Consider the following 22,267-nt stretch of genomic DNA (forward strand, 5'->3'; position numbering starts at 1 on the left):
CAGCCGTGTCTACCGAGCACAGAGATTAAGTCCACACAGGGCGCTTCATTCACTGCAGGGCTCTCCGTGCCTGCTGGGCTTCGGCTGTGTGACCCTTAGTGGGTGACCACGGCTGACCTCTGGGCCCATGGTGTCCCTCCCCAAGACTTGAGTGCCAGCGACCGAATCAGGCTGTCGGAACTCAAAACCTGACTTTGCCATGAAGCTGTTGGGGGACCTTGGGCAACTCACTTTCCTCTGTGGGTGTCAGGTTTTCCATCTTTTTAACAGCCCTTCCGGTTCTCTCATTATGGGACTTCAACCCTGGGAATCACTGAGATACTCATTTCACAGCAGTGAAGTCAAAGACAGATTTCTAATTTAGCTTTCATAGCATGTGGAAGGCAATTGTTTTTTCAAATTTTCACTGGCGTAGAGTTGCTTTACAATCTTGCGTTAGTTTCTGCTGTACAGCAGAGTGAATCAGCTCCACATACATTCCCTTCTCTTCTGGACTTCCTTCCCATTTAGGTCACCACAGAGCACTGAGTGGAGTTCCCTGTGCTTTACAGTAGGTTCTCGTTACTAATTATTTTATGTGTAGTATCGAAAGTGTGCCGATGTCAGTCCCAATCTCCCAGTTCCTCCCACTTCCCCTTCCCCTGTTGCTATCCACACGCTTGTTTTCTATGCCTCTGTTGCTATGTTCATCTGTACTGTTTTTCTTTTTTTTCTTTTTCTTTTTTAAATTATGAAAGTATGCTAATACATTTTACAGGAAGCTTGAAAAATGTAGAACAAAGTTACATGTAGTTTAGTTGCTTGTTACATGTAATTTGGCTGCTCAGTCGTGTCCAACGCTTTGTGACCCCATGGACTGTAGCCCGCCAGGCTCCTCTGTCCATGGGGATTCTTCAGGGAAGAGTACTGGAGTGGGTTGCCATGCCCTCCTCCAGGGGATCTTCCCAACCCAGGTCTCCCACTTTGCAGGCAGATTCTTTACCATCTGAGCCACCAGGGAAGCGCAAGAATACTGGAGAGGGTAGCCTATCCCTTCTCCAGTGGGTCTTCCCAACCCAGGAATTGAACCGGGGTCTCCTGCATTGCAGGCAGATCCTTTACCAGCTGAGTGACCGGGGAAAGCCAGTTTCACTATATATTACAATCATTTTTTAAGAAGATAAATTAAGATTTTTAGTTGGAATTTCAATATTAAATTCTCAAAAATTAATAGAATGAATATTTAGAAAAGTAGAAGGACATAGTAGACCTGAAAAGCACCATGAACCAATTCAACATAATTAAGATTTGTTGTACTGTTTTCTAGATTCCACATTTATGTTCTTACCAGCACTATTTACAATAGGCAGGGAAGAGAAGAAGGTGGGGAAGGGCTTTTGCCCTTGGGAGAGGCAGGAGGGGGACAGGGGAGGAAGACCAGGCAGGGTGGGAATTGGAAGATCAAGAGAGATGAAGCTGAGCAGCTGCTGTGAAATATGCATTTGGGGAAAGAGGGCTGCTACCAGATAATTTGTGTCAAGTGTGGCTGTGAATCCAGTGTTCTCTCTTCTTCTCCCCTTCAAGAAAACTTCCAGTGAAGACCTCCGACGTACCTCAAAGTTTCTGGAGTGAAATCTGTATTTATTCTGAATGCAGCAGTGGCTGATGCTGGCCCCAAGACCGCCCTGTTTTGTCGGGCTGCACAAAGCTTTGATGGTCAGTCGCTCAGAAAGCTTGTCGGTCTTATTCTTTGTTTAGCAAGGGCCAGCCCTTCCTGTGTTCTCACCATCTCACATTCGTTGAATGTCATTGTTAAAAGCCTGTCGTCCTGTATCGTGTAGTGGGCTTGGGATGGGTGGAGGGGACCAGGTACCTCTAAAGGCGGCATGAGGCAACGGTCCCCAGGTCAGACCCCTGCCCTCTCCATCGTCATCTTTTCCGCGGGACCACACGCCCTTTCTTAGGTAGATCATCCTGTCCTCTCACGGTCTGCAGGTTCGTGTCCATCCCCAGTACTCTACTCACCCCAGCCACGCAAGCGGAGCATATCCATTGCTAGTCTTGCTCTCAGAGATGACTGCAGACTGCAAACAACGTTAAGCACAGGGCCTCCCTGAATCCCGGAGGAACTGTAGAATGTTGCAGACTCAGAGAACGGACTGGACTTGCGGACGCAGTGAGGGGAAGGAGAAGGTGGGATGGATTGAGAGAGCAGCATTGACAGACGCAGTGAGGGGAAGGAGAAGGTGGGATGAACTGAGAGAGCAGCATTGACAGCCATACATTGCCTCTTGTAAAGTGAAAGTGAAAGTTGCTCAGTGGTGTCCAACTCTTTTCGACCCCATTGACTACACTGTCCAGTATAATCAATGGAGTGGGTGTTGCCTTCTCTAGGGGATCTTCCCAACCCAGGGATCGAACCCAGGTCTCCCGCATTGCAGGTGGGTTCTTTACCAGCTGAGCCCCCCGGAAGCCCTGCCATGTGTAAAATATTTAGATAATGGGAAGCTGCTGTATAGTACAGGGAGCTCAGTTCGGTGCTTTGTGATGACCTAGAGGGGTGAGAGGGAGGCTGGAGAGGGAGGGGACACATGTATACACATAGCTGATTCAGGTTATTGTACAGCAGAAACCAACACACCACTGTAAAGCAACTATACACTGACTAAAAAAAAAGAAGGTTAGCAACATGGAACACTGGGCTTCCCTTTAGTGAGATTTGCCCCTCTGTCATTTCCTGTCCATTGCTGGCTTCCCTACCCCAGTGCAAGCTCCAAAGAGGCATTCACCATGTCTACCTTGATCAGAGTGATATGCCTGGACCTAGGGGCATGTGGGTGCCTAACACTGTGTGTTGACTGAGTGGTTTATCGACTGATGGCTTCCATGTTCCCGGAGGAAGAACCACAATCTGGAGAGGAAGCAGGAGCCTCCTTCACTGCCCTATTGCTCTTTCAGGATCCAGGATAAAGAGCTGACATACTGCCTTGATATTCTTTGCAAACGTGAAATCATGGGTTTTTACTCTCTAACCTTCTCTAGAAATCCCTTTGACCAAGGAGGACACAGGATTTGAACCAGCTGGATCCAATTCCTCAAAGAGTGAGGGATACCTGAACCCAGGTATCAGACCCATGGGTCCATGTCCTTGTCTTGGACAGTGTCCAGAGGCAGGGTGGATCTTAGTTCTGCAACCAGGGATGGAACCCACACTCTCTGCATTGGAAGTGCAGAGTCTTGGCCACTGGATCACTAGGGAAGTCCCCTGAGGGGGATCTTAATACATGCTGCTGTTAAGTCACTTCAGTCGTGTCCGACTCTGTGCGACCCCAGAGACGGCAGCCCACCAGACTCCCCCGTCCCTGGGATTCTCCAGGCAAGAACACTGGAGTGGGTTGCCATTTCCTTCTCCAGTGCATGAAAGTGAAAAGTGAAAGTGAAGTCGCTCAGTCGTGTCCGACCCTCAGCGACCCCATGGACCACAACCTACCAGGCTTCTCCATCCATGGGATTTTCCAGGCAAGAGTACTGGAGTGGGGTGCCATTGCCTTCTCCTCTTAATACATAGAAGAGTATTTAAAAGTGTGGTTGGCATATAGGAGTTATTCTGCACATGGCAGACTTTAGTAACAAGCAGAGCTGCATAGTGTGTTTTCTGCCTGCTCAGAGTTGCTCAGCTGGGAGCCAGAAGGCTGTGGACTCTGAGCATTCCTGACTTCTGCAGCAAGGGAGCAGTGGAATTAGAACTCATGCCATGGTGGAGTGAGGGGCTCCTGGGGTGCCCTGGGGGCTCTAGCACGCCTCCCCCTAATGCTGGCTCTTAGCCCTCTTCACTTTCAGTGAACACCTTTTCTTCACTGAGCCTCAACTTCCTCATCTGAGCAGTGGAAGTGGTCCTCTCTGCCCTTTCACGTTCACAGGCAAAAGGGTTGGGGGAGAAGGTGCTTTTCAACAGGAAGAATAAAAGGTTCAGGCTTCCCAGGTGGCTCAGTGTTAAAGAATCTACCTGCCAATGCAGGAGACACAGGTTCGATCCCTGGGTGGGGAAGATCCCCTGGAGAAGGAAATGGCAACCCACTCAAGTATTCTTGCCTGGAGAATCACATGGACAGAGGAGCCTGGTGGGCTACAGTCCATGGGGTTGCAAAGGGTCGAACATGACACTGAGTGGACACTTTCCAAACAAGTGAGTTGTGTGTGTGTGTGTGTGTGTGGCAGGGAGGGGTGTGGGAGGTGGGAGAGGAGGCCAGAAGAGTTTTGAGTTGGAAATGCTCCTCCTGCAAGAAACTGCAGAGAATCTGTTTCTCAGGAAACCAGGCGACCTCGAGGGGAGGCCAGCCGTCCAGTTCGTGGGCTCCATCTGCGCTCACAGCGGGCGATGCCAGGGGCGGTGGCAGAGTGCCCGGGCCAGCGACACCAACACCCGGGCAGCCAGGAAGAGGGGCTGACATCTGTGTGGGGGCGGAAGCGGATGTGGCATTTTTAGTTGGAAAACAATATGCATTTGTCAGGGTTTGCTCTTTCTTTTCTAAATACAGAACATTTGGGGAGAGGACCAGAGGGAGGAATACTGATTTCCCCTCCAGGAGGGGATGATGGACAGCAGAGATGGCAGGAAACACGGCTCCTTCGCCCCCCACAGCCCTGCCATCCCACCCCTCACCACCCCACCTCCTTCTCCACCCACCTGCCCTGCTCTGCCTGTCACTCTCTCTCTCTCCTCCCTCGCGTCCAAAATGAAGTTGTTGCCCAGGTTAGGGTGAAAAGGGCTTTCCAGGTGGCTCAGTTGGTAAAGAATCCACCTGCTGAGGTGAGGGTTTGATCCCTGAGTCTGGACGATCCCCCAGAAGAGGAAATCAGCAACCCACTCTGGTATTTTGCCTCTCAAGATAAGACTGAACAGCTCGGTGCTGCCTTTTGTGCCTCTTCCCTCTGGCTTTGGGCCCTATTGGGTGCCCTGGGCTCCGACTCAAGATACAATAGAAAAGCTTTGAAGGGAATCTTGGGCTTTTCCCGGACATACAGCATGGCTGATACTTCTGCAGAAAGAGGCTGCGAGAGAAAACACTTGCCAGATCTCCCTTGTCCCACTCTAACCCTGCTCCTCCAGTGGTCTGAAGGCAACGGTCTCTGGACGTCATTCCTTCAGGCGCTCCTGAGCGCCTGAGATTCGACTGTCCAAGAGGTAGGTCAGCCAGAAGGTCCAGTATCAAGGGCCATCTCCAGTACCCAGTCCCACTGATGTGTCCCCAGCACCCTGATTTCTGTGTGTCGGGGGCACCACCCGTACTCACTATCAGGGCACACTGTTTTAGGTGGCTGGCCCTTTGCCGGCTCCTGTGGGCACGTGACTCAGGCCTAGCCTAGGAATGTGCCACAGCAATTGGAGCGGCAATGGGCATGGCCTCTGTATCAAGTAAGGGAGGCCAGGAGTTCTGCTGGAATTTTCAGGAACGTGGCTCTCTCTTTGGGAGCTGCTAAGCTGGTGGGATGCAAACCGAAGGTACTAGAGGCCATTGCGGCCATTTCTTGGAAGCCCTTTTGGAGAAACAGCCCCAGTCACATCTGCTGAGCTCCTGGGTCCAGCCATAAACCTGAAGGCAACACTCTTGTTCTTCGATTTTGTTTTTGTTTTTTTTTCTGTTATATACACCTATAAGCAACACTCTCTGGCTTTAGATGGTTTGAGCTTGGTAACTCATCTGCAATGAAAAGAGTCATGACTACTACAGGGACTCAAAGACCAGTCCCTAAACTCTCCAGCCCACCTGACTTCCGGTTTGCTGTCCGCAGCCTCAGTTCTAAGCCCTTAGCCTCTAACCTGTAGCCAGTCCCCCTGCTGGTGGCTCACATTCACACGTCCTCCTCGATTAAAGAATAGCATCTGTTTTATTATTAGTAGAAAAATAGCTTAGAACGTCACATAGGGCAGAAGGCAGAGGAGCAGCCAGAGTGTGGGGCTGCCTGGCTTCGGGAATTCTGAGGCACGAGAGACCTTTGCTTTTTGTTTGGAAGTCCCTACCATTTGCTCGGCTCTAAAGGGCCTTCCCTCTAACTCAGTCACCTTCTTAATCCAGGAGTGGTAGTTTTCTAACAAGGTGTATATTCCTGGAGTGTTCTTCAGGCCACAGGACCTTCCCCAGCTGATGATGCCCACATGGTACCACTTCTTGCCAGATTCTTGGGTACAGGCTAGAGGTCCCCCGCTGTCGCCCTGCGGACAGAGAACACAAATCAGCAGTGAGCCCCACTCTCCGCTGTCCGTCTGAGGCACAGCGCGGCTCACTCATGGAAGAGGGCTCATGAGCCTCCCAACTCCGAGCCACCAAGCGAAATCAAGTCACTGCCAGTCAGTGCCCCCCGCCCCCGCCCCCATCCCGGCTTCACAGCTGCGGCCGGTGGGGGTGGGGCGGGCGCCCTGCTCGGCCCACCTCCACGAATTGTGGTCTGCAGAGTTCAGGCGGTGACCAGACGGGACTCGGGAGGGAGGCAGAGAGGGAGGGCTGGCGAGAGACTAGCTCCATTCCACGTGCGACACCGAGACGGGGATCCGGAACACGGAGGATGTGTCGCCCAGGCTGAGGACGAGTAGGGACCTGTTTTGCGGGTCTTAAATCAGAAACGCTGGACAGAAGGGAAGGAAGGAAAACAGGCTGCGGTTGGGGCTGTGGATAGGAACTGGGTCTCCTTTGATGTTCTTCCAGAGGCCTGCGGGTGAAGTATGTCTCTTTTTAATCCTGTGGTGTGGGTGTTTGCAGGGGGCATGTGAGCTAAGCTTTTTTGAATGCGTGGCTCCTCCAGGGTGGAATCACATTGGTCTATGACTCAGAGAATTATCTATTTATATAGAAAATATGTATGCAGTCCGCACCATGTCCCGCACATGGATATGGCTTCCTTTTGTCCATATTAATACAGGGAAAATGAAGCTTAAGAAGGATGAAGGGCTTACTCAGGGTTATGTGGTGTTGGGGCCAAAGTTGGAACCAAACCTTCTTGATGCCAAGCACATGTTCTTTCCCTCCAGCGAGGGTGGTGGGTTGGTGGCTACAGTCACTCAAACCATCTTCTTTTCTTACCAGAGGGATGGCCTCCCATTCCATGATCATAAACGGGACTGGAATGAATGAGATCTTATATGAACTCTTAACGAGGAGGAAGAGGATAAGCACTTCCTGGACGTGATGTAAAAGGCCCTTGCCTACTGCAGTGGAAGTGCAGAGTCGTAACCACTGGACCCCCAGGGAAGTTCCAGCGTGCTTTTCTTTGTGTGAGTTCTAGTTCAAGGTCAAGGGACGAGAACCAAATCAATAGGATTTCCACTCAAACAGCTCCTTCCATAAGTGCTGTTTTTAATCATTTTTCTTCATGTTATGATGGTATAAATGATATTTAAAGATCTATTTAATATGCTGATTATTTCCTTACATAGCTGGGAGAGAACTATGCTTGGAAACGTAACTTCTAAGCCTGTTTCTGCATCTTTATAATGGAGATAGTACCAAGTATTTCCCAAAAGTGCTGGCAGTGAAATTTTAAAAATCTATAAATCACTCGGCATAGGGTAAATTCTACGTAGTAAATGCCCTAGAAATATGTTAGTATTTATTATTTTGGCCTCATGTATTACAAATATAGGCCCTTTACCACTAGGGCTCCCAGGTGGCCTTAGTGGTAATGAACCTGCCTGCCAGTGCAGGAGACGTAAGAGACTTGGGTTCAGTCCCTGGGTTGGAAAGATCCCCTGGAGGAGGCCATGGCAACCCACTCCAGTATTCTTGCCTGGAGAATCCCACGGACAGAGAGGCCTGGAGGGCTAGAGTTCACAGGGTCGCACAGAGTTGGACGTGACTCAAGTGACTTCCCATGCACACATTACACATACTACTTGTGTATTTAGGAAGCAGAGAGTCCTTTCTTCAGTTCAGTTCAGTCACTCAGTCGTGTCCGACTCTTTGTGACCCCATGAATCGCAGCACGCCAGGCCTCCCTGTCCGTCACCAACTCCCAGAGTTCACCCAGACTCACGTCCATCGAGTCAGTGATGCCATCCAGCCATCTCATCCTCTGTCATCCCCTTCTCCTCCTGCCCCCAATCCCTCCCAGCATCAGAGTCTTTTCCAATGAGTCAACTCTTCGCATGAGGTGGCCAAAGTACTGGAGTTTCAGCTTTAGCATCATTCCTTCCAAAGAACACCCAGGGCTGATCTCCTTTAGAATGGACTAGTTGGATCTCCTTGCAGTCCAAGGGACTCTCAGGAGTCTTCTCCAACACCACAGTTCAAAAACATCAATTCTCTGGTGCTCAGCTTTCTTCACAGTCCAACTCTCACATCCATACATGACCACAGGAAAAACCATAGCCTTGACTAGATGGACCTTTGTTGGCAAAGTAATGTCTCTGCTTTCTAATATGCTATCTAGGTTGGACATAACTTTCCTTCCAAGGAGTAAGCGTCTTTTAATTTCATGGCTGCAGTCACCATCTGCAGTGATTTTGGAGCCCAGAAAAATAAAGTCTGACACTGTTTCCACTGTTTCCCCATCTATTTGCCATGAAGTGAGGGGACCAGATGCCATCATCTTAGTTTTCTGAATGTTGAGCTTTAAGCCAACTTTTTCACTCTCCACTTTCACTTTCATCAAGAGGCTTTTGAGTTCCTCTTCACTTTCTGCCATAAGGGTGGTGTCATCTGCATATCTGAGGTTATTGATATTTCTCCCAGCAGTCTTGATTCCAGCTTGTGCTTCTTCCAGCCCAGCGTTTCTCATGATGTACTCTGCATAGAAGTTAAATAAGCAGGGTGACAATATACAGCCTTGATGTACTCCTTTCCTATTTGGAACCAGTCTGTTGTTCCATGTCCAGTTCTAACTGTTGCTTCCTGACCTGCATACAGATTTCTCAAGAGGCAGGTCAGGTGGTCTGGTATTGCCATCTCTTTCAGAATTTTCCACAGTTTATTGTGATCCACACAGTCCAAGGCTTTGGCATAGTCAAGAAAGCAGAAATAGATGTTTTTCTGGAACTCTCTTGCTTTTTCCATGATCCAGCAGATGTTGGCCATTTGGTCTCTGGTTCCTCTGCCTTTTCTAAAACCAGCTTGAACCTCTGGAAGTTCACAGTTCACATACTGTTGAAGCCTGGCTTGGAGAATTTTGAGCATTACTTTACTAGCATGTGAGATGAGTGCAATTGTGTGGGAGTTTGAACATTCTTTGGCATTGCCTTTCTTTGGGATTAGAATGAAAACTGACCATTTCCAGTCCTGTGGCCACTGCTGAGTTTTCAAAATCTGTTGGCATATTGAGTGCAGCACTTTCACAGCATCATCTTTCAGGATTTGAAATAGCTCCACTGGAATGCCATCACCTCCACTAGCTTTGTTCATAGTGATGCTTTCTAAGGCCCACTTGACTTCACGTTCCAGGATGTCTGGCTGTAGGTGAGTGATCACACCATCGTGATTATCTGGGTCATGAAGATCTTTTTTGTACAGTTCTTCTGTGTATTCTTGCCACCTCTTCTTAATATCTTCTGCTTCTGTTAGGTCCATACCATTTCTGTCCTTTATCAAGCCCATGTTTGCATGAAATGTTCTCTTGGTATCTCTAACTTTCTTGAAGAGATCTCTAGTCTTTCCCATTCTGTTGTTTTCCTCTATTTCTTTGCATATGCTATCTAGGTTGGTCATAACTTTCCTTCCAAGGAGTAAGTGTCTTTTAATTTCATGGCTGCAATTACCATTTGCAGTGATTTTGGAGCCCAAAAAGTAAGGTCTAACACTGTTTCCCCATCTATTTCCCATGAAGTGATGGGACCAGATGCCATGATCTTAGTTTTCTGAATGTTGAGTTTTAAGCCAACTTTTACACTCTCCTCTTTCACTTTCATCAAGAGGCTTTTGAGTTCCTCTTCACTTTCTGCCATAAGGGTGGTGTCATCTGCATATCTGAGGTTATTGATATTTCTCCCGGCAGTCTTGATTCCAGCTTGTGCTTCTTCCAGCCCAGCATTTCTCATGATGTACTCTGCATGCTGGAATTTCAGAGGGACATCTGTAAATTCATGTTCTTTCATGCATAGAGCCTTCAATCTTTTTCTCTTTCTCTAGCAAAGGCAGGAAGGATTATCTCAGAGGAGGATCTGGCCTCAGCCAGCAAGGACCCAGGACTAATGACAGTCCACATTAATAGGAACTTTGTTTCGAGACTAACGCTGTAAGCCAGAGACTGGTCTGGTTAGAAACATACTGACCACAGAACCTCCTAAGTTCATTGCCATGTTAATTACATCACATGATCACTCCTGTCTGTTTTGGGCGAGAAGCACATGACCTGGCTTCCAGCCTGGCCCCACTACCTCAGGCAAATCACTTAAATTCTGAAATTTCTATTTTCTCAGAGAGAGTGAGACTTTCCCACACCCATTTTACAGGGTAGTTGGAGAGAATGAAATTATTGAATACGTGTGAAAGAGCTGTGAAATTATCACACGGCTTCGGATCCATTCAGATAGTGAAGAGGATGATTGATGATTACAATAACCACGTTTTATCATCTGTGAAACAGATCCAATTAAACATTTTTTTTTACATGTCTTTCTGGCTCTAAAAGTCTAAAGCTCTATGGAGCGAAATAAGACTTTTATGCAAGTATCATGGGTGATGATGGGCTCATAACACCCTGGCAAGTAGCCCAGGATGGTGAAAATACTCTGTGTGGTGCCATCCATTGCGGTGCATGTCATTATATGTTTAATCACAGACTGGGCAATACCAAGAATGAATGCTAATACAAACCACGGGCTTTGGGTGATTGTGATGTGTCAGTGTGGGTTCATCAGTTATAACACAGATACCTCTCTGATGGGGATGCTGATAACAGGGGAGATGATGCATGTGGGGAGGGGCAGGGGGTTAATGGAAAATCTCTATACTTTCCTCTCAATTTTGCTATGACCCTCAAACTGCTCAAAAAAAAATTTTTTTTAAAAAAAGATCTTTAAAGAGAGTTTTGGGTTGGTTCGTTCATAATAGCTTATAGGAAAAGCCGAACAAATTCTTTGGCCAACCCAATAGCTGAGGTTGACCTCCAACTCAGCTTGGCAGCCCCGTGACCACATTGTCTGACAGCCCAGTTGGCTGCCAGCTCTTAACCACTGTCCACCACGGTCTCTCTCTTGGATGTCCCCTCTGCTAAGATTACCGTTATATTACAGGCAGTTTTCAGCTTCTTAGGAAGGTTCATCTCTTTGGCAGACATTTTTGTTGAGTATTTTCCATGCCAGGCACTGTTTGAGACACTGGCCAGCCATGAGTAAGACGCCATTTCTGCCGGGATTGAGGAGACGGACGAGAAAGCTACGCAGCACGGTGATGCCTGTTTCTCAGACGGCTGCTGGTCCTTCACAAAAACTACAGCGTAGCTAGCTGGGGACCTATTTGATTTTATATTTTGCGGCATTGTGCCACTCACTGATTTTTTTTTAAGTTGAATATTTTTAAATAGTGTAATTAATAGGGGATTACAAAGAGGAAACGTGCTGGAAAAGTAAACCACAAAATTCAGTTGATTCAATTTTAATTTGTATTTTAAGGATAGCATAATCTTGCTTGTTACTTTGGACATATTTCAATGTTTTCATAATCCAATTATAATTTCCCTTCATTATGTGATTACATTTTTTTTCAACTTTGCCAAGTTAAAAAGTGTGATTTTATTTTTAAGGGCAATTATTTTTAAACCCTAAGGGATTTTCTTTGGAGGGAATGATGCTGAAGCTGAAACTCCGGTACTTTGGCCACCTCATGCAAAAAGCTGACTCATTGGGAAAGACTCTGATGCTGGGAGGGATTGGGGGCAGGAGAAGAAGGGGACGACAGAGGATGAGATGGCTTGATGGCATCACTGACTCGATGGACGTGAGTCTGGGTGAACTCTGGGAGTTGGTGATGGACAGGGAGGCCTGGTGTGCTGCAATTCATGGGGTCGCAAAGAGTCGGACACGACTGAGCGACTGAACTGAACTGAACTGAACTGAAGGGATTTTCTTGTCTGGCTTATCTGGTTTTAAGTGATGATAATATTATATAATTTCAGAAAACTTTCCTTGCCCAGATCACTGTCAGCTGATTATCAGCAATAGAAAGCTTTCTAAACAGAGAACAAAACTTTTCACATCATGATTTTTTTTTTTAAAAGGCTTAAAATGATAATAGCACATTTATTTATAGCACTCAAGTTATAGAAGTTTAATTTTAGAAGCTTTCATTAAAGTACATTTTGATAAGGGATGGATTTAAGCAAAAAATCCTAAACTCCAGATGGTAGGCACAGAAAACATCATCTTGATGCTTGTGTTGCCATTGTTGGCTTTGGCCATTTGAATATTGGATGGTGATAAATCAAAGAGATTGAAAAGATAGGTGTGCATACTGATGGGACTTGAGTCTTATATTCTTGGGTGAACAGCAGGGGCAAAAGCCTGGGTCAACCCCTAGTCTCTCCGCATGGCCGCCCAGCCCTGGTGACCTTGCTCTGCTTACCTCTCCACACTCACCCCGTAACCTCTGGCTTCTGAAATATTGAAAGTTCCCTGAACACACGATGCTGTTTCAAGCCTCTGTGACTTTCTCCCAGTTCTACTAAATGTTGTTTTCCTCCTTTTCTATTACTATTGGAATCCTTTATCTCTTACTGCAACATGAACTGGCTGCTCCCTAGGTCTGTGGCATGGCTAGGATCCAAGATTTTCTTTTAATCCTTGTTGTTGAGATGCAAGAGATGCAGGTTTGATCCCTGAGTCAAGAAGATCCCCTGGAGAAGGAAATGGCAATCTCTTCTAGTATTCCTACTGGGAAAATCCCATGGACAGAGGAGCCTGGTGGACTATAGTCCATGGGGTCAAAAAGAATTGGACATGACTGAGCATAGCACAGCACAGCAAACTGGGAAGAGTTGTCTTCTCTTTGTTATCTTATGTATAACTGTAGATTCACGTGCAGTTGAAAGAAACAATTTAGAGGGATCCGACATACCCTTTACAAGTTTCTCCCAATGAGACCATCTTGCAGAAATATGTATAATACAATAGCACCATCAGGGGTATTAACACTGATACAGTCAATATATAGAACTTGTCCATCAACCAAAGGATCCCCCATGCTGCCCTTTTAAGGCCATCTCCACTTCCACTTCCTTCCAGCCCTAAACTCTCCTTAAATCCTGGCAACCACTAACCCATCTCCCTTTCTTTAGTTTTATCGTTTCAGGAGTGTTACATAAACGGAGTCACACCGTGCGGGACCTTTGGGGTCAGCTTGTTGCACACAGCACAAATCTCTGGGCACATCCATGTCATTACTGTGTCACTAGTTTGATAGATTGCTTCTGTCCCAGCTGAGTGGTATTGCATGGCACAGACGCACCACGGCATATTCAGTTATCCATGTCTTGTAGGGTGTTTGCTTCCAATTTCAGGCTCTGATGAGTGGATCTGCTATAAGCACCCCTGCACGGTTTTTTTATGTGAACACAAGCCTTCATTTCTCTGGAGTAAATGCCCAGGAATGGCATTTGCTGGGTTATAAGGCAAGAACACCTTCAGTTTTTTAAAAACTACAAAATTGGTTTTCAGAGTGATTAAATTATTTTAAACCTCACCCCATCCCCCACTCCCACCCCAGCAATGTATTCATGATCCAGTTTCTCTGCGTTCTTGTCAGCATCTGGTGTTACTTTTTTTTTTTTTTTAATTTTAACCATTCTGAGGTGTGTAGTAGTTTTAATTTGCATTTTCTGATTGTAGTTCAATTTGCATTTTCTTGATGACGAATGCCATTGAACATCTATTTTATTTGCCATCTGTATATCCTCATCAACAAAATGTCTGTCCTTGTATTTTGCCCATTTTTGCACTGGACAGTTTGTCTTTCTTCTTTTGAGTTTGAGAGTGCTTTATATTTCTAAGCATAGTTCCTTTGTTGGATACTACCTCCCAATCAATTGCTTGTAATTTCATCCTCTTAATTTTAATTTATTATATATATATATTATTTGAGTATAATTGCTTTACGATGTTGTGTTAGTCTCTGCTGTACAATGAAGTGAATCAGCTATAGGTATATATATATCCCCTCTCTCATTCCCTTTTTAAAAAATTATTTTTATTTGACTTCACCGGGTCTTAGTTGAAGCATGTGGGATCTAATTCCCTAACCAGGGATTGAACCCAGGCCCCTGGCGTTGGGAGCATGGGGTCTTAGCCACTGGACACCAGGGAAGTTCCTTCCTCATCCTTTTAATATGGTCTTTTCAAATTTTGATGAGGTCCAGTTGATCAATTTTTCTTCTTATGAGTTATGTTTTGGTGTTACGCTATGTCCCAAAGATTTATTTTGTCCTAAAAAATTTGTATAGTTTTATATTTAAGTGCATGATTCATTTCATGTTTTAATTGAATTTACTCCAGGAATTCATAGTTCTCAATTTTTCAAAAAAAATACTATTTTAGAGCAAGCTGCTTGGCTTTGTTTTTAATTTTTAGACATTTATTTGCTTAGATCTTAATTGCCCCACGAGGGATCTTTTGTTGGGCATGCAAACTCTTAGCTGTTGTGGCATGTGGGATCTAGTTCCCTGACCGGGGACTGAACCCAGGCTCCCTGCATTGGGAGTACAGAGTCTTAGCCGCTGGACTACCAGGGAAGTCCTCCCAAAAGGTTCTTTACTCAGATTTTTAGTTTTATTTTTCCTTATCTTGTGTGCTTTAATAAATGGAATCCACGTGTATTAATGAAACTCTCTATTCTATTACAGATAACGTCTTGAGCATTAGGTTATGGGATTCTGGTTCTCATATGAATCACCTGTTTTAACAGGCTTCTTATGAAACTGGAGTGTGGGAAGCCAACTCCTTTCCATTAACTTGGGGTAGAAGTCAAGACCCCCCACTCAGGCCAGCAACAACACTAAGGGAAGGAACAGGAGTGTGACTGCTGCTGGGTGGGAGCCCAAGTTCCTCAGGTGGCTTCCACGGACACTGAGGGGGACCGAGGATGGTTCGTTATGACTAAAGTCCTGCCTTTCCATTCAGCCTCCTCTGACACCACCATGGTGGGCAGAAGTGGGGAGGGCGAGGGTGTCCGCTAGACCTTGCTTGCTGGGGTAGGAGTGCTATGGGGGTTTTTCCTGGTATATTGCTGGAATAGAAGGATTATTGTTAAATAGTTTCTGCCTTGCTAGATTGTCCTTTCTTTTTCTCCAAAGAGAGGAAGTTTTTCTTGTTTTGTTTTATTAGTTTGTATCTATGACTATTGGCATTTTTCCCCCCAGGTAGTCCATGGGGTCGCTAAGAGTCAGACATGACTGAATGACTTCACTTTGACTTTTCACTTTTATGCATTGGAGAAGGAAATGGCAACCCACTCCAGTGTTCTTGCCTGGAGAATCCCAGGGACGGGGCAGCCTGGTGGGCTGCCGTCTATGGGGTCACACAGAGTCGGACATGACTGAAGCGACTTAGCAGCAGTCCTAGGAAATACAGTGCCCTTATGTACTATGATCCAGGCTGGGAGGTAAGAGACGAAAAGAAAATCCAGGGAATTCACTGCTGTATCATGCCTTAAGTAGTAGGATATTTGTTTCCAATTTCATCTTCTCTCTCCCTTTCAGAGCCTTTACTTTTGTTTCACAATATAATGTCCAGGGCTTTCAGCTGTATTTAGAGAGAGGGATCAAGAGAAAGGTGTCTACTTCATCTTGTCCAGAACTAGAAGTCGCAATTATCTTGTTTTGTTTTGAAATGTTTTAAATTGTCCAGGATATGGGAAAAACACAAGGCTTGTGTGACACTGGTTCCGTCTCTCTCTGTGGTCCCCACAATGTTCACCACAGAGGGGGGACCTTCTGAGATGCCATTGCTGCTGGAGTCCACTCTTTCCTTCCTCACAGCCTTTGCACGAGACAGCCTTTTCATCACTCGTAGAGCATCTAACATCCACACTTACAGTTTCACACCAGTGACCAGATCTGCTGCCCAGCTGATGAGCAGGACTAAGGGGGCTCCTCAAGTGAGCACTCCCAAGATGAATCTCTCCCATCCTTACAACCAGAGGAAGTTAGTTTATGAGGGTTTTCCCTCTATTTCTTTTCTAGTACCAATCAAAACTGTTTTTAAATGTTGTGTCCATTTTATTAAAGAGAAACTAAGGTGTCAGACTTTTGTTCAGTGGAAGCTGCATACATCATCCGATATGTTATGGTAGTTTACCCAACTGCCTGCCCAGGACACAGTGGGCTCAGGAACCCATGTCTCACCAGTGGTTTAGAACCTGGGACTTCCCTGGTGGTACAGTGGTTGAGAATCCACCTTCCAATGCAGAGGATGTGGGTTCCATCCCTGGTTGGGTAACTAAGATCCGGAGTCTCGAGTACTGAGCTTGCATGCCACAACTAGAGAGAAGCCCAAGTGTCACAACCAAGATCTGACCCAGACAAAAAAAAAAAAGGAAAGAAAAAAAGTTTGGATCTCAGGGCTCAGTGCACTCAACAGAGGTAGCTAAAATTAATGAAGGAAAAGAATTTCTTGTATGGATTTCAAATCTTCCTCACCTTTTTTTTTTTTTTAAACAAGTCTGAAATGGAAAAAGTCTTGAGGCCCTACCTGGAGAAGGCCAGAAATATTTATTCAGGGTTGCTGCTTACTGACTCACAGGACCTGACACTAAGTATTCCTGAATCCAGGTCCCCCTTCTCACAACTAAGCCCGATTCCTGCACTTTCCCCAAACTCTTACTGTCTGCTTCCCATGGACAGAGGGTGCCTTTGCACTGTACCACCCCAGGTACCCCCAAGTTACCTGGCAAGAATCGTAGCTCTCATTCTCATATCCAGCACACAGCATGTTTTTGGTAAGTTTGGGAAATTCCTTAAAACACGTATCCCAATTCATTATGGTCATGGGTGCTTTCAGCAGCTCAGTTTCCATAGGCTGGTTGAGACCTGAACCATGGAGAAGGCCCATTACAATGGTCACTGGACTCCAGCCCCAGTGCTGCTAATGCAACCGAGTGGGCCCCAGGCCATCCTGCCCAGCATCCCACCAGCCACCCATCCACCCTTTTTTCACATTTTCACAGAACCTCATTCTCCACATCCTTCTAGTAATCCCTTGCAATTTACTCATTCCACCAGCCCAGGCTCTTCTAAACAAGTCCCCATCTATTTAAATTTTTCATTCCTCCCATTCAAAATCCTATTCCTGCCTCCAGGAAGACTTCCACCTTGGCTCCAGCAACCCCACCGATTTGACTTCTTAGAACTGGCTGTTGATCAGTTCTTACATAATCCCACCTCTTCAAGCCATGTTTGCCTATCGCCCCTCTATTATGTGAGTACGGCACTTCTGACACAGTGCCACTGAAACTGGGTTTGCGCTCTCAGTGAGAAACTCTCAGGTCCCCCAGACAAAGGTAGGGTAGGTTGGTTGAGAGTCTTTTTTGTTTTCTAATTTAATGACTTTTCAATTGAAGGATAATTGCTTTACAAAATTTTGTTGTTTTCTGTCAGTGGTTGACAGGCTGGACAAGGGGTTTGCCAAGGCCCTTCCTGGACTGCCAGCTTCCAGGAATTTGTCTGGATTTGTCTCCATCTCATTAACTCTAACCACAAGGAGATTTCAAAGGTCTTATTCTTATTGCATATTCTTAATTTTGCAGGAACCCACCTGCCTCTTCCTCACTTCTAAATTTTGAGTCATGTCTGAAGCCCTCAATCAGTGTTAACACCAATTACCCTCCAGTCACTAAATTCCTGAAATACCTACCGTGTTTCAGACCCCAACTTGTTGCAAAGCATCCCCCAAGGACCTGTAGTCTTGTTCAGGCCTGAGCTAGTGCTGTGCCGTTCCCACCCCTCCCACACCTATGTTATTGAGTTTTCTTTGGGGACAGTTCAGTGGGGGCTTTCATGATCCCTTTGTACCCTGGTCCAGCTCCTCCAGGAGGAGAGGCCAAGTGACAATGTATTGACAAGTAGCAAGAACAGATTCATTTCTAAGAATGGATGGGCAATCCTCCAGGACCATCTAAAGTCTAGGCCAGGGCAGGTGTCTTGAACGCCTGAAGGAATCAGGTGGAAAGCATACACACGTGAATCAGGGAGATGAGAGAGGACAGAGCAGGGAGCCCCTGGCAAGCTGGAGGTTTGCATTCAGTGAAGCCAACAGGATGGTTGTACGCTGGCTCGCAAGGGAGGACCACACCCAGGGATGGCCCACACCTGGCATCCGAGCGCTGGGCCTTGGCGGGGGTTGGGGGGGCTGTTTCCTTGGTAACTTGGAAGAGGCTGAGATCAGGCCTCCCTGGGTTTCTAGTGTTCAGGGATTAGCTCTGAGGCAAGCCCTCCCCACCCCCGCTTCCTCAGCTCACTGTCTCTTTCGCCTTCTCCTCTAGGTTTACTGGCCCGTCCTCAGATGCCAGTGATGCGGCTCTTACCCTGGCTGCACCCAGGAGATGCTGAGCTGTGACGTACCGGATTTGACCTGCCCCCATCCTGCCACCCAGCATTTGTGCCACTGGGAGAGGCCGGGCTGCATGGGCAGGCAGATGGGTTCTTTGAGCTCGTTGAACGTGATGGGATTGTCCAGCATCAGCAGAGCGATGTCATTGTCCATGCTGATTCTTTGAAAGTCCTTGTGACGAATGATGGTTGTGACTCCCTTTATCTCCAGGGATGGGCTGGTTAGGCTATTGGTTCCCAGCACGACTCTCAGATCGGTGGGCCTGGTGGAGGCGGAGAACCAGAGAGGAAGGAAAGTCACAGGGGGCCCAGAATCTGCTACGGCTAAGACTTAAACCCCACATGGTCCTACTAGCCTTCTGGACTTGTCCTACTGGGGCTATTGCTCAGAGGGTGTGAGCATTTGTAAAAGGTAGAGAAGGAAGGTGAAACAGCCCGTGTGGGACCACAGCCGCCTTGGTGCTCCAGCATCATCCCAGAGACCCGAATGAGACAGTCCTGCCTCACTGGGCAAAGGCAGGACTTAGCTTTGCCCCTCAAGCACCTGCCCAAAGAGCCCACAAAAGACCACTTAGCACAGATCGACACTGGCACACACAAACCAGCCCTCAGATAGGTAAAGGGTTATCATATCAACCTGTCTACCAGCAATTTAGAGACTCGGATTTTGTTTGTTTGCAGCATACACAACTTACCAAAGTTAAATATTCAGAATATATAAAGAGATTCTACAAATAAAAAACTGTCAAACTCAAACAGTCATTATAGGAGAGAAAATATACCAATCAACTTGAAAATATCAATGTAGCAGTAGTAAGAAAAATACAAATTATGACCACAAAGATAATAGTCTTTCACACCCATCAGAAAAGCAAAAATTAAAAGTTCTGAAAAAGTAGCAAGTATCGGTGATGAATTTAACACTTATATACCACTGGGGGAAATTTAAATTGGTGCAACCACTTTGAAAAATCATTTGGTGTCTTCTAATAAACTTGAAGATGTACAGCCCTATGATTCTACAACTTATCTCTTAGAAATAAACTCTTGTACACATATATAGAAGGCCCATGCAAGAATCAAGAATGGAATTTAATCTAGACTTGCCATTGATGGGGCTTCCCAGGTGGCCTAGTGGTAAAGAACTCACCTGCCAATGCAAGAGACATAAGAGACTCACGTTTGATACCTGGGTTGAGATGACCTCCTGGAGGAGGGCATGGCAACCCACTTCAGTATTCTTGCCTGGAGAATCCCATGGACAGAGGAGCCTGGCGGCTACTGTCCTTAGGGCCACAAAGAGTCAGATATGACTGAAGCAACTTAGCATGCAAGAAGCACTGCCACTGATGAAGCAGACAGACTCTTCAGGAATTTCCTTCCAGGCAGAATGGCCAGGAATTTTCCAATCCCTAAGCATCCCATGAGAGCAGATGCAGCCAGTTTCCTTGGTTACCCCAGGGTGAAACTTGCCCTGTGGTTTTGATTAACCTTTTAAAGGTCATCTTTCGATGTATCTTCAATCTTTCATGAGATGGTGGAGCAGAAAAGTACAAGTGCTAGAAGTGGATTTAAATGCTATTTCTTGTCTGCTAGATGTGTACCTTGGGTGAATTACCCAGCCTTACTGGGCTTCAGCTTCCTGCTCTATAAGATAAAGATGTTCATTTTAGCTGCCCTAGGGTTGTTGTAAGATCGAAGGAGTGAAAAGGGAGCAATTCATTCTGCCTTCCTTGGGGTTGGTGTATATGGTTAAATCAGTTAATGCACATGGTTTCTTAGAACATGATTTGTAATCACTAGATCCTCTGTTTTCCACCAGTCTCCTGGAATGCAGAGAAAACTCTACACAGGGCAGGGAAGTCAGGTGTCAGATGGCCCAGGAACCGAGACCTCCAGAATTTGGAGAACTTCCACCTAAAAGGACTTGAATGTCACAGGAGAGGTGGACAGACCAATCCCCAGGGTGGAAGGCAGTAGGTGGTGGCCATTCATTTCTGATTCGGGATGCAGCAACTCCAGAACTCCCCTCAGCAATCAGGCTTGGCTGAGTGTGGGGTGCCCTGGGGGCGCGCACTGTCAGAAGAAATGGGATGAACTTGGTACTTACGGTAACTGCTCAGGGTAAAAGCAGTGAGCCGCCGTGATAATCCACCACTCGTTGAGGATGGCGCCACCACAGAAATGTTCATTTCTTGCCTGAATACTCACCTGCCATGGAAACTCACCCACCCCAGCCTCTATCCCTCCTGTGATTCTGGAATACTGAGCTCCTCTTGCAAACATGGGTCTTTCACCACATTCTGGTAGAACGAGAGAAAGGAAGGCAAAAGATGCAACACTTAGTCAATGCCTATAGGAGAGCCATAAGTAGCTATCATTATACCCATTCTAGAGATGGGGAAACTGAGGCTGGCCCAGTGAAGCACCTTAGAAACACAAGTAAGCCAACAGAGGCTTCACATTTGTTTCCCAGAGCCTGGGACATGGTCAAAAGTGTTGGCTCTGTCTCCCTTCCAAATAAGCAACTCACTTTACTGTGCTAGTTTCTGCTTTCATCCAGGAGAAATCAGAGAGAATACCTGCCCAGACCAACCTGTAGTGCTTGGCAGAATAATGCCTCCCTCTAAAAAGATGTCCATGTCCTAATGGACCATGATTTGGAACTCGTGAATATGTTGCCTTATGAAGCAAAGGGGACTTTGAAGGTGGAATGAAAATTGCTAATTATCTGATCTTAAAATGGGGAGATTGTCTTGGATAATCTGAGTAAGCCCACTGTAGTCACACTGGCCCCTAAGGGTGGTGGAGGACAGCAGAAGGAGAGAGATGTGACTATAGGAGAAAGGCATGGAGAGGTGCAATATCACTGGCTTTGAAGATGAAGGAAGGGGCCACAAGCCAAGGGATACTGATGACCTCCAGAAGTCAGAAAACCCCAGTTAATACACTCCCTCTAAAGCTTCCAGTAGAAACACAGTCCTGCTGACACCCTGATCTTAGACCAGTGAGGCCCACGTGGAAGTCCTACAGAACTGTAAGATAAAGCATTTGTGGGATTTCCCAGGCATTCCCAATGCAGGGGGATTGGGGTTCAATCCCTGGTCGGGAAACTAGCTCCCACATACCACAACTAAGAGTTCTCAAGCTACAACTTGGGGCTGGCACAAGACAAGGAGCAAGGGAAGTGTTTTCCAGGAAGAGTGTGTGGGATATCAGAAACCACTGCTCTTGTGAGCTGGCCTCTTAGTGGCCATTAACTTATTTGAGAGCTGCTCCTTGGGCTTCCCAGGTGGCTCAGTGGTAAAGAATCTGCCTGCAATGCAGGAGACTCAGGATTGATCCCTGTATAGGGAAGATCCCCTAGAGAAGGAAATGGCAACCCACTCCAGTATTCTTGCCTGGAGAATCCCATGGACAGAGGAGCCTGGTGGGCTACAGTCCAGGGGATCGCAGAGTCAGACACGACTGAGGGACCAAAGAACAATAAGAGCTGTCCCTTTGTCCCTTGGGCTCCTGGCAGGATGGAAGGGAGGGACCCAGCCCCACTTGCAGAGTCATTCAGGCCCCCAGGCAGGTGTCCACATACCAAGGTGTGCATCCCTGGCCTGGGACATGAGCAGCAAAAGGGACCACAGGAACATGGCCCAGGGCGTGGCAGTTGGCCTGGAGGTGACGGAGGCCAGGGCTGAGGGAAATGACACTGTCAAGGCCTCCCGGTCAGAGCCACCCCTCCAGTGATGTCACAATGGGCAGCAGGTCAGAG

At 46.8% G+C, this 22,267-nt stretch overlaps 1 protein-coding gene across 1 annotated transcript; it reads right to left on the bottom strand.

Moving 5' to 3' along the window:
• Window positions 1–5,849: 5,849 nt before the first annotated feature.
• On the bottom strand, window positions 5,850–22,249 carry PRSS55 (serine protease 55). The gene is made up of 5 exons (XM_061425027.1): window positions 22,091–22,249; window positions 20,612–20,804; window positions 18,514–18,764; window positions 16,841–16,983; window positions 5,850–6,193 (listed from the first exon to the last, which is right to left on the bottom strand). Exons 1-5 carry the CDS (start codon window positions 22,143–22,145, stop codon window positions 5,891–5,893), a joined length of 945 nt encoding a protein of 314 aa, XP_061281011.1. The 5' UTR covers window positions 22,146–22,249; the 3' UTR covers window positions 5,850–5,890.
• Between the last annotated feature and the right edge of the window lie 18 nt (window positions 22,250–22,267).

Source organism: Bos javanicus, chromosome 8 (genome assembly GCF_032452875.1).
Source record: "Bos javanicus breed banteng chromosome 8, ARS-OSU_banteng_1.0, whole genome shotgun sequence".
In the NCBI taxonomy this organism is placed as follows: Eukaryota; Metazoa; Chordata; class Mammalia; order Artiodactyla; family Bovidae; genus Bos; species Bos javanicus.